At 42.8% G+C, this 12458-nt stretch overlaps 1 protein-coding gene across 1 annotated transcript in view; it reads left to right on the top strand.

Annotated features, from left to right (window-relative positions):
- Positions 1–12458, top strand: part of POU6F2 (POU class 6 homeobox 2) — a gene marked incomplete at its 5' end in the record, with an annotated part of 410237 nt that overhangs the window by 386404 nt on the left and 11375 nt on the right. The window contains 2 exons of the mRNA XM_083378293.1: positions 834–1040; positions 2261–2429. Of these exons, the coding sequence (XP_083234419.1) occupies positions 834–1040; positions 2261–2429 (376 nt within the window). The remainder of the gene's footprint in view (positions 1–833; positions 1041–2260; positions 2430–12458) is intronic.

The following is a 12458-nucleotide window of genomic DNA, read 5'->3' as shown; positions in this document are numbered from 1 at the left end:
ACTACTGTGATATTGAATGGTTTGCCTTGGATTCGAACTGAGTTCATTCTGTCATTTTGAGGATTGTATCCCAGTATTGCTTTTCCTACTCTTTTATTGACTATGAAGGTTTCTCCATTTCTTCTGAGGGATTCCTTGCCCGCAGGAAAGATATTTAAAGTCTTAAACAGAATATCAGATCTCCCCAGTTTCATCTGCGTTGCTTTAAAGGTGCTTGGTAGTAATTTTGACTTCGGCTGTCAGCAGCTTAATGACGAGCCATATTGCTATGGCTGATCTTTTCCCTGCCAGTTTGGAGAGCTGCCCCAGATCAAAAGGCAGGGCTGCGGCCTTCCTGCAATGAAGTGGGGGTCCCCTCCTTGCTCATCGCCCCTACAGGGCTACTTTCAACCCTTTCCAGGGTACCCCAGCAGGATGAAATCAGATGCTGATGATGGAATTCACCTCCATGCGTCCGCAGGCACCGCGATTCCAAACCGGAAGTCTGTTATTTTGTTATTCTGAGGTATCTCCAGTTGATCAGTTGATCTCCTGTAATTGTTAGCTTTAAAACATGTCCCTTACTGTTTTGGAATTCAAGACTTCAAAGGAAGAATAGCAGAAGTCAAGCAAAATACACTAGAATATAAGAAGACAATTTGATAAAGACTGCCAATTTATAGTAGATCAGTTACCATATATGGTCACAACTAATAAACTGACTATATTATCCAACTTTGTCCTGGACAAAATATGAGTTTTGAAGCAGTTAAAATACTTTGTGTTCCTAGATGTATTACTTTCACAATAAAGTATTTATGACGTTCAGAATTTCTGTTTTCTATTTCTTTCAGATTATTGGAACAATTCCACTGATGCCTAATCCAGTCTCATCCAATCAAGCAGGAGGAGGAGCTCAGGGCCTTCATGTACAGCCAATTACACCACAGTTATTGACTAATGCCCAGGGTCAAATCATTGCAACAGTCATTGGAAATCAGATATTACCAGTAATCAACACACAAGGAATCACACTGTCACCACTCAAGCCAGGCCAACAGGTTAATGAGCATTAATGCATCCATTAATCAGAATATTAAATATTAATGGGGTCATTAAGCAGAGCACCCTATGCTCTGTTCCCACCCTTTGGGATTTCCCTAGGCTTGGGCCTGCTTTCTACAGATTGAAAAGATTGAATGGAAGACAAACTTGTCAGGACAATTGTGGGAAATTGGAGTAATAGAGAGGCAATTAAATGGATACAATTGGGCTAGTTCTTCCAAAAAAAACTGTAATTAAATGGTCTTTCTCAGGGTTTTTTGTGTCATAGTTCCAGCACCTTTTTTTGATGGATTTTCCAGAGTTGCATTGTTTTCCTATTGTTTCCCTTCCTATCCTCATTTGTTTTTTAAAATGCCCCACTGGCGATGTGGTGCGAGTGGGGTCCCCTCTGGTGCTGTCTGCCTCCTCTAGGAGCCATGAGGTGCTGAAGCATCACAGCCAAAATATGGCTTGATTGGTTGGGTTCGGCCATGAGGTGTGGAAGCTGATGGAGGCAGTGGGAGATGCATAAACATGGAGGTTATGTTCCTGCATGTTCCTCCCTATCCCATCGTCACTGATCACTCACTTATTTTTGTAGCTCTGCTTCTAAAAGTTCTGGAGATTACACCCAGGAGATCTCCACTATTATGGGCAGAACTCCAGAGATCCAGTGGAGAAGAGCATGCCACGCCACCCTTAGGCCATATGGTTTGCTTCCAGAATCATGCACCTTTTTCAGTTGAGCTGCAAATAATTGTAGTCACTCTAAAATGGTGCTCTCTTATAGGGGTAAGTCTATGGACAGAATGGGTTGCTATGCTTCCCTAATGTGATTTCAGGAGCCTGTGGACCACTGCAGATTTCAGCAAAGTCTCCAGAGCTCACACTAAGGAAACAGGTGGGCCTCTTTGTTCAAGGGCTGTGTGGCATAATCCCATTTTCTGAATGTCATTGCATTGTGGCCACTCCAAAAGTGGCAGACATTTCTGGTTCCTGCCACACATTTAGGAATGGAGCACACTGCTCCCAACCCCTAACACAAACTCCAGAGATCTTTTAAAGATAAGTCACAAAGAGTGACATGGGGGAGAGGAGGAAGGTGTGGACCCAGAAGTGTGGGAAGCAGGCCCAAGACCTATAGGAGCCCAATGAGGAGGAATGATGGAGATAGGTGAGGGGACCATTAGCTACATCTTTATTTTATTGCTGAAAATGTCTTTATCTTTGTCCGTAGCTCCAACAGCCCTCTCAAACTCAAGTAGGACAAGCAGCCTCACAGACCAGTCTTCTACACCTGACTCATAGTCAAGCATCTATATCTCAAAGCCCAGTGCGTCAGGCTTCTTCTTCCTCTTCCTCTTCCTCCTCATCTTCAGCTTTGAGTGTTGGCCAGTTAGTCAACAGTAAGTACAGCACTCTTGTCTTATTTTCTCGCTGGTCTCTGTCTACTTGTTTTCCTTGCTTTTATATGGTTTTAGATTATTGGGAATCTATGGGAGGGAATCCTCTATGACTTTTCAATGATTTATGAAATGCTATCTCAAAAAGCCTTTAGGGCAGTGGATGGGTTATTCTGGGTAAGATATAAAGGGATGGGATGATATATTGATTGGATAGTGTTATTTTATTGTGGTTGTTTGATTATTGATTATTGTAACCTGACTAGCTTGAAGAGGCATAAATATCCCTATAATAAATAATTAGAATAATTAAGCAGTCACTAATTGCTAAGCAATACAGATAGAAGAGGGCACAGAGAAACTGTAAGCATGAAATGTTTTAGACTAAATTCAAAGTGGAAAATATTTATGCAGTGTGCATTAATTCTGATGATATCACATAAATAATATCACATACATCAAAAAGTACTGTTTTTTTGTTTTTTAGGGACTGTTTTTCTATCCAGCAGATTTTTGATGGAACTGAAATATACCAAATTCCTATTGTAAGAGCTCCCACTTATTAAGAATCCTTACAAGCCTTTTCTGATCCTACACCGTCCCCAGCTTCCAGCACACTCTCATTAAAAGATGACAAAATTTGCCTCACATGACAAGAAAAAAAGCTTTTTTTAAAAAAAAGAAAAGAAAAGAAAGGCAATGTAAAATTAAGGGAGTTTTTCTTAATTGCAGCAATTTTTAAGATATGTAGACTTAGCTTTCCAATTCTAAGAGTTGAAATTCAAACATCTTAAAGTTGATAAGATTGGAAAAAAAACATTGAACTAATGGTCAAACATGCAATATGCAAGGCAAGAGAATGTGGAAGTAGTAGTTTTCCACACAAATGACAGTTATAATGCCTGAATTTAAATTAAATTAAAAATATGAATACACATACATACTTATAAATGCAGATGTATTTGAGTGTATATTCATATTTTTTAATTTTAAATTTCAATGATCCATTGATTTTTTTGTTATTAATATGTGTGTAGATGTAGATGTATATATGTAGATGTTGGTGTAGATGCAGATGTATACAGCATATGTTGATGTAGAAGAGAACAGCCCACAGCAAGGTGGAGAGACTCAATTATAGTGGCAATAGGTGCCCTATGGAAAAAGACCAGGTTAAGAATACATTATCATGGTACATGGTCAATTGATCAATCAAGTACACTATGAGACAAACATTTATAGTCACTTGTCTGTCCCTTTGATTTCTTCTTGCTTTTAAATGATTTTAGTCAAGGAATAATGTTAATAATTAACACATACAATTTATGGGAAAAGATTCTTCTTTTTATGCCTCCCTGGTGGGAAGTGATTCTTGTCTCATGGAAAAGAAGCGTTTGAGATAGCTGTTAAAAAGTAGTCTATCTGCCTAACCCTTACAGATTATAGAAATAATAACCAAACTAATGACAAAATGTGCATTGTAATATTATGACACAAGTTCTGTCCTTTTACATGTGCACTGCAACATTGCACACAAATACATATGGGGAATAATTTGCACCACAATGCTCGTTTCATAACTTACGTTCCCTGCTCCCTTCCTCATGTCCACGCCAACACTATCAGTAAAAACAAAGATTAAGTTTGTAGATATTTTTAAACTAGTTCTTACTTTTAGGGGGGGAAACCTGAGCGCAAATATAGTGCCCAGTATTGAAGTACACATTGCAAAAAGCAGGATAGTGGCTGAAAAATAGCAACAAAGAAACCCAGTATCATTATATTAATTTTGTTCAGTGCATATATATATTTCTGATGTATTTGAGCAAGTTTGCATTTTTCCCCTTTTCTTCCAGATGGGACCTCTTACTTTCTCTTTGACTATATCTGGATACTGAGTTGATTTGGGATATGATAACCAAGAAATCTGTGTTTTCTATGATGCTGTAAAGAATTCCATTGTTAAGGCACCTGCATCTTATGTATTACCTAGAGAAATAAGAGTGCAGGGTAAACCAGTTGGCACTGAATGAGTAAAGAAGCCAGGGAATAATTTCTTTCTATTATTATTATTATTAAATATTTGTCACAGAAAGTGCCACTTGCAAATTATCTCAAAAAGCTAAACAGGATCCAAACTGAATTGGGGAAGACCAAAGAAGCCCAAGAAAATAAAAATTAACCAAAATAGAAGGTAATAAGTCTGTGTAGCAAATATAACTTAAGCTCAACACAAAGGAGTCTTTATTTTTTTATTTTGACATTCCCTTTTGCTGGAAGAAAAATCAGGTCTAGTTTTAAGCCGGGAGAAAGACACTGAAAATAAAATGGAGACTGCTAAGAAAGGTCTCTGTTTATTTGGTAGCCAGAAACTAAAATGGCAGCAGAAAGAGTAGAATAGAATAGAATAGAATAGAATAGAATAGAATAGAATAGAATAGAATAGAATAGAATAGAATAGAATAGAATAGAATAGAATAGAATAGAATAGAATAGAATAGAATAGAATAGAATAGAATTGGAAGGGACCTTGGAGGTCTTCTAGTCCAGCGCCCTGCTCTAGCAGGAGAACCTATACCATTTCAGACAAGTGATTGTCCAGTCTCTTCTTAAAAATCTCCAGTGATGGAGTGCCCATGATTTCTAAAGGCAAACTGTTCCACTGGTTAATTGTCCTCACTGTTAGGAACTTTCTCCTTAATTCCAGGTTGCTTCTCTCTTTGGTCAGTTTCCAACCATTGTTTCTTGTCCTGCCCTCTAGTGCTGTGGAGAACAGTTTGATGTCCTCTTCTTTGTGGCAGCCCCTCAAATCTGGAATACTGCTATCATGTCACAACTGTTTCTTTTTTTCTTTAGACTAGCTAAACCCAAGTCCTGCAGCCATTCTTCATATGTTTTAGTCTCCAGACCTTTGATCATTTTATTTATTCTCCTCTGAACTTTTTCCAAGTCTCAACATCATTTTTGTAGAATGGTGACCAAAATTGGTTGCAGTATTCCAGGTGTGGTCTCACCAGGGCAGGGGTGTCAAACTCAATTTCATTGAGGGCCGCATCAGCATTGCGGTTGCCCTCAGGGGGCCGGGTGGATATGGACTGCGTGGGTGTGGCCTCAGGGGAGTGGGAGTGGGAGGCACAGTTCTTCAGTGGTTCTCCTATCTCCTGGGACGCTCGCAGTCGGTGTTGGCAGGGGGGCAGAGATCGGCCCCTAGGTCTCTTCTTTGTGGAGTTCCTCAGGGGTCGGTTCTCTCGCCTCTCCTGTTCAACATCTACATGAAACCGCTGGGTGAGATCATTCGTGGTTTTGGAGTTGGGTATCATCAATACGCCGATGATACCCAACTTTTCTTTTCGACCCCAAACCACCCCAGTGATGCCCTCGCTGTGATGTCCCGTTGCCTGGAGGCGGTTCGGGTCTGGATGGGGAGGAACAGACTTCAACTCAACCCTGACAAGACTGAGTGGCTGTACATTCCGGCATCCCGGGACATTCAAAATGTTCCATCTCTTTCTATGGGGGGTGAGCTTTTACCCCCCATGGATAGGGCTCGCAACTTGGGAGTCCTCCTAGATTCACGGCTTACTCTGGAAGATCATATAGTGGCCGTGACTAGGGGGGCTTTCGCCCAGGTTCGCCTGGTGCGCCAGTTGCGGCCCTATCTGGACCGGGATGCTCTGTGTACGGTCACTCATGCGCTCGTGACCTCTCGCCTTGACTACTGTAATGCTCTCTACATGGGGCTTCCCTTGAAGACCACTCGGAGGCTCCAACTGGTACAGAATGCGGCCGCGAGAGTTGTCCTGGGAGTTTCCCGGTACTCCCATGTTACACCTTTGCTCCGCGAGCTGCATTGACTACCAGTTGTCTTCCGGGTGAGGTTCAAGGTCCTGGTCATGATCTTTAAGTCCTTACATGGCATGGGTCCGGGTTACCTCGGGGACCACCTGCTGCCGGCGTCAACTTCCCTCCGCCCAGTACGTGCCCACAGAGAGGGCCTCCTCAGGGTGCCTCCGGTCAGGGAATGTTGACTGGTGGCCCCCAGGGGGAGGGCCTTCTCTGTGGGCGCTCCGGCATTATGGAACCAACTGCCGGTTGAGCTCCGGATGGCATCAGACCTCCGATCCTTCCGTCGCGGGTTGAAGACCCACTTATTTGAATTAGCTGGTCTGGCCTGATGGGGGAATATGGGTTTTTAAATTGATTTTTAGTATTTTATTATTGTTGTTTTTTAATCTGGGCACTGGTTTAATTTCCTTTTAACTTTTGTATTGTTATTTATATATGCCCTGTGAGCCGCCATGAGTCCCTAGGGAGAAGGGCGGTATAGAAATCAAATAAAACTGAAACTGAAACTGAAACTACTGGGTGGGTGTGGCTAGAGTGCGTATGGCCTACTGGGTGGGCATGGCCAACTCTACATCATTTGCATCAAGGGTGCCTATGGGGGCCTGGGCAGGAGTGGGACAGATCTGAGGGTCTCTGGCAGAAGGAGGGTCTCTGGGCCAGGGCCAAGGCAGTGGGGGCCATTCCCTTACTGTTTCCAGGATGGCTTCGCGGGCCACATGAAACCACTTCATGGGCCGGATCTGGCCTCTGGGCCTTGCATTTGACATGTCTGCACTAGGGTTTTATAAAGTGGTACTAATACTTTGCATGATCTTAATTCTATGCCTCTGTTCTACAACCCAGGATTGTATTAGCTTTTCTGGAGGCAGCTGCACACTACTGGCTAGTGATCATCCACTAGGACTCCAAGGTCCATAGTTACTGTTTTTGACCCAGGTCTCACCTAATCTGTACTTATACCTTTGATTTTTCCTACCTAAATGTAAAACTTTGCTTTTCTCCACATTAAAATTCATTTTGTTGGATAGGGCCCATTGTTCAGGTTTGTCAAAATCTTTTTGGATCCGGAGCTTGTGTTCTCGGGTGTTGGCTATTCCTGCCAGTTTAGTGTCATCTGCAAATTTGATGATCCCCTTCTATTACCTCATCTAAGTCATTTATGAAGATATTAAAGAATACTGGGCCTAAGACGGAGCCTTGTGGTACCCCACTGCTTACTTCTCTCCATGTGGATTTAGTACCATTGAGGACCACTCACTAAGTATGGTTTGTCAGCCAGCTACAGATCCATCTGGTGGTGATGTTGTCTATCCCACCTTTTTCTAGCTTACTAAGCCAGCAGGTTGTCGTCTACTTTGACAAATGCCTTACTGAAATATAAGTATACTGTGTCCACAGCATTTCACTGGTCTATTAATTTAGTCAGTTTATTAAAGAATGAAATAAGATTGGTTTGGCATAATCTGTTTTTAGCAAACCTGTGGTGGCTACTAGTTATAACTTTGTTTGCTTCTAGTTGCTCACAGATTTATTTTTTTTATTATCTTTTCCAGGATCTTCCCAGGTATTAAAGTTAGACTGATTGGTCTGTAGTTTCCTGGGTCTGTTATTTTTCCTTTCTTGAAGATGGGAACCACATCAGCCCCTTTCCAATACTCAGGTACTTCCCCAGTGCTCCGGGATTTTTGAAAGATATGGTGCAATGGTTCTGATAACATCTGCCACCTCATTCAGAACTCTGGGATATAACCTGTCAGGTCTCGGTGATTTATATTCATCAATGTCAGATAGGTGTTCTCTTACCATTTTCTTGCTTATTTTAATTTTTGTTTCTAATTTGTCTTTTGCAATAATTTTTTTGGTATGTTGGGCTATAATTTCTTTTTGTGTGAAGACTGATGGGAAGAATGAGTTAAGCAGCTCTGCAAAGAATGAGTTAAGCAGCTCTGCTTTCTCTGTACTGCCTTTTACTTCCTTGCCATCTTCTCTCTTTAATAGTTTCCTTGACATTTTTCTTGTTATTAATATGTTGAAAGAAACTTCTTTTTATTGTCCTTGATTTCTGTTGCAAGTTTTTGTTCATTCTGAGCTTTTGCTTTCCTGACCATCTTTGCATGTTCTGGCTGTCTGATAATAATCAGCTTAGTTATATGTCCCTCTTTCCATTTTTTATACTTGTCCTTTTTGTCTTTCAATTTGCCATAGAGATCATTGTGCAGCCATGTTGGTTTCTTCTTGAATTTCTTGTTTTTCTTTTTCGGTGGTATTGTGCTGGACTGGACTTTTATGATCATATTTTTCAGAGTTTCCCATGCTTCTTGAGTTGTTTTCCTCTTTAGGATTTTTGTCCATGGAATCTTTCCTAGGTTCTCTCCACGTTTGTTAAAATCAGCTCTTGAAGTTTAAGACACCGGTTGGATTATTTTCTATTGCTTGTGTTTGCATTAGATTGAATATCAGTATGATGTGGTCACTTTCACCCAAGGTTCTGGCAACTTCAACTCTATCACTTTTTCTCTATTAGAAAGAATTAGTTCCAGTATAGCTTTACTTCTAGTTTCCTCCTCCACCTTTTGGATGACGAAGTTGTTGGCTAGGTTGATTAGGAATCTGTTTGATCTCACTGCAGAGTTTGTCTCCCAGTTGATATCTGGATAGTTGAAGTCTCCCATTACTACTGTGGTATGCTTCCTACATACATTTGTTAACTGGTTGGCAAAGACTTCATCTATTTCTTCTGATTGGTTGAGTGGCCTGTAATATACACCTATGGCAATGTCACTTTTTTCCCTTTTATATTGACCCATATACATTCTGGAGGGATTTTATCTTTGATCACATGCATTTCTGTAGCTATGTAGTTTCTCTTACATATAGTGCAATTTCCCCTTCTCTTTTTGTAGGTCTATTTCTTTTGAACAATTTGTATCCATCCATCGGTACATTCCAGTCATGGGTTTCATCCCACCAGGTTGGGTTTTGTTCTACAAGGTTTGTGGGGTGGCTGACAAAATGATGTTGAGAATAGATGGGTTTTTATACATTCTTTGGAGCTTTGTATTTGAGATGCCTGTTCATTTGAAACATGCTTTTACCTATGCTTGAGTGTGCCCTTTTAGTATTCTAATTATTGTTGCCTGACTCCCATTGTGGCTGGGAGATCATGCTCTGTCCTTGGAACTGGGTGGGGAATATAAGTTTTAGGAGTTTTTGTTTTGCTAATCCTATCTGTTATATATTCAGTGTATATATGTTAGTGTTATTTGACAGCTCAGCTGGGCATCAGCTGAGCATCACCCAGCAACAGTATCCTATTGGTCTGGCCATTTGGTGGGATCCTTTAAGGATGTGGATTGGCCGGCGGCTAGCCAGCAACCGTATAAAAAGGGCTGAGCTGTGGAGAGTTCCTTGTTCCAACCACAATAAATCTGAGTTCTAACTCGGCGTCCTGTCATCTGTGCCTGACGGTCTACCCACAATACACAACAGTGGCGACAAAGATGGGATACTGCTTGAGCTGAAGCACTAGCTGAGTCACAAGAGCTGAAGTGCGGACTACGGGAAAGGAGGGGAAGAGTGAACTCTCCCGATTAAATTCCTTCCCGTCAAGCAGTGACCAGACCAGGACAGAATGACCCAAATTGGACACGTGTGCGAGTTTGACGTCTGCCACCCGGGACAATGGGAGTCCCACCTGGGACAAGTCGAGGGGTATCTCTTTGTGAACAAAATCACAGAAGATAAGGCGAAGGCAGCGGCGTTGCTATGCATCAGCGGGCCAGCCGTGTACGACGTGGCTGTCGGGTTAAGCATCCCAGACCCAGTCACGCCACTGCCCTACACTGACCTCATCGGCAAGTTGACCCAGCATTTCATGCCGAAGAAATCCGAAATCTACTGGCGACTCAGATTCATCCAGAGGAACCAGCTCCCCGGAGAATCAGCAATGGACTTCGTAGCCGCCGTGCGTCAAGCCGCCTGAATGTGCAGTTTTCCTGACATGGAAGATCGGATTCGGGACAGAATTGTGTTCGCTCTGAGTGACAATCACCTCCAGCAAAAGATAATCGCAAAACCCACCCTCAGCCTGTCAGAAGTCGTTAACGAAATTATGGCTCAGGAGGCGATTAACGAAAAAAACGTGCTCAGACATGGTGACAATTCGAGTGGCTCCGTGCATCAGGAAAATGCTGTAGACAACGAAGAAGGGGAACCAGCCAACGAAGCACAGATTAATGCCATTCTCCAGAGACTGGAGAAATTCAAGACCCGACGTGACTATACCCCTTCACTGAAGAAGCCGGTAGGAGCCAACAAGAACCAGAGACTCCAAAGCCGAAACCCGAGTGGGAGCAGCTAAAATTGTGCCAGCTGTGGAGGCAACCACTCCAGAGCATCCTACCGGTTCCGCGGTGCCAGATGCCATGCCTGTGGTAAAACCGGCCATATCCAAACCGTTTGCCGAGCACCAAACCGTGACAACATAAATGACATCGATGAACAGCCTGCAGGTATCAATAACCCCCTCAAGCCCCCTGGGACCTGGGCACCCTTAGTCATAGAAAATGTGGAAGTGGCATGCCAGACGGCAATCCACCCCCCACTCAAACCTAAAATCAAAATTACAATCAGTGTGGAAGGAATCCCTTGCCAAATGGAAGTGGATTCTGGATCACCTGTATCCCTAATCTCATTAGAGACCTATTCGGCAATTTGCTGCAAGAGCGGGCAGCGGGTTTCCATAAAGCCAACAAAAATTAGACTAACTGACTTCCAACGTTCCCCAATAAAATTAAGGGGCCAGGCAACAGTGTTAGTCAAATATAGGGAATTCCAGGGCCCATTACAAGTTCTAATCACCGACGGAAAACGAACTAATTTAGTGGGGTTAGATTGGTTTCAGGCCCTGGGCATTTGGTTGGGGGGCATAAACAATATCCAAACAAATACCCTAGACTCCATCTGTAACGAATTTACAGATGTGTTCGGGGGGGCTGGGAAAATACACCGGGGCCCCGATAAAATTAAGTCTAAATCCAGAAATCCTGCCCATTTGAATTAAAGCTAGGAGGGTTCCATTCGCGTTAAAAGAAAAAATCGAAACCGAACTAGATAAACTAGTGAGGCAGGGAATCCTGGAGCCTGTAGAAGGGGGAGATTGGGAAACTCCTATTGTTACCCCCCTAAAACCGAATGGTAAAATAAGAATTTGCGTGGATTATAAGGCCTTGGTGAACCGGGCCTTGAATCCGCATGCTTACCCGGTCCCCTCAGTAAAACACGTCCTCGCAGCAATACAGTCTGGCGCCATCTTTGCCAAGCTCGACTTGGCGCAGGCGTACCAGCAACTTCCAGTTACCCATGAAACAGCTGAAATTCAAACAATTGTCACACACAAGGGAGCCTTTCGAGTGAATTGCTTACAATTTGGAATCGCTGTAGCTCCTGGAATATTCCAGGAGATAATGGAAAAAATACTCAAAGACATCCCTGGTGTGTGCCCTTACTTTGATGATGTGCTGATAGCCGGAGAATCGGAGTCTGAGTTAGCTGACAGGTTGAGAGCCGTATTGCACAGGTTCCGATTGGCTGGTTTAAAATTACAGAAGGACAAGTGCCATATCGGAGTATCCTCCACAGAATTTTTAGGGTTCAGGGTGGATGCTCAGGGCATCCACCCCACTGACTCTAAAATAAGAGCTATTAAGATGGCACCCACCCCTAGGAACAGGGCAGAATTACAAGCATTCCTAGGATTAATTAACTTCTACCATTCCTTTCTACGCCACAAAGCAACGATTGCTGAGCCTCTGCATAGGCTACTTGATAATAACGCCCCCTGGGACTGGCCCACCAGGTACGACAATAGCTTCAAAGCCCTAAAACAGTTGCTCTCTAATAATTCAGCTGTCACACATTTCATTGAGGGAAAACCATTATGCCTGGCGTGCGATGCCTCACCCTATGGAGTAGGCGCTGTACTTAGTCACTTGGAAGAGACAGGGGAGCAAAAGCCTATTGCTTTTTACTCCAGGACACTTACACAAGCTGAGAGGAACTATGCTCAGATTGATAGGGAGGCCCTTGCCCTAGTGGCAGGGGTCAAAAAGTTTCACGACTACCTGTATGGTAGGAAATTTACTATCTTCACCGATCATAAACCCTTGTTGGGGTTATTCACAACCA

This window comes from Vipera ursinii (assembly GCF_947247035.1).
Source record: "Vipera ursinii genome assembly, chromosome: Z".
Classification (NCBI taxonomy): Eukaryota; Metazoa; Chordata; class Lepidosauria; order Squamata; family Viperidae; genus Vipera; species Vipera ursinii.
The sequence above is the reverse complement of the archived record's forward strand: the minus strand, read 5'-3'. Positions and strand labels throughout refer to the sequence as shown.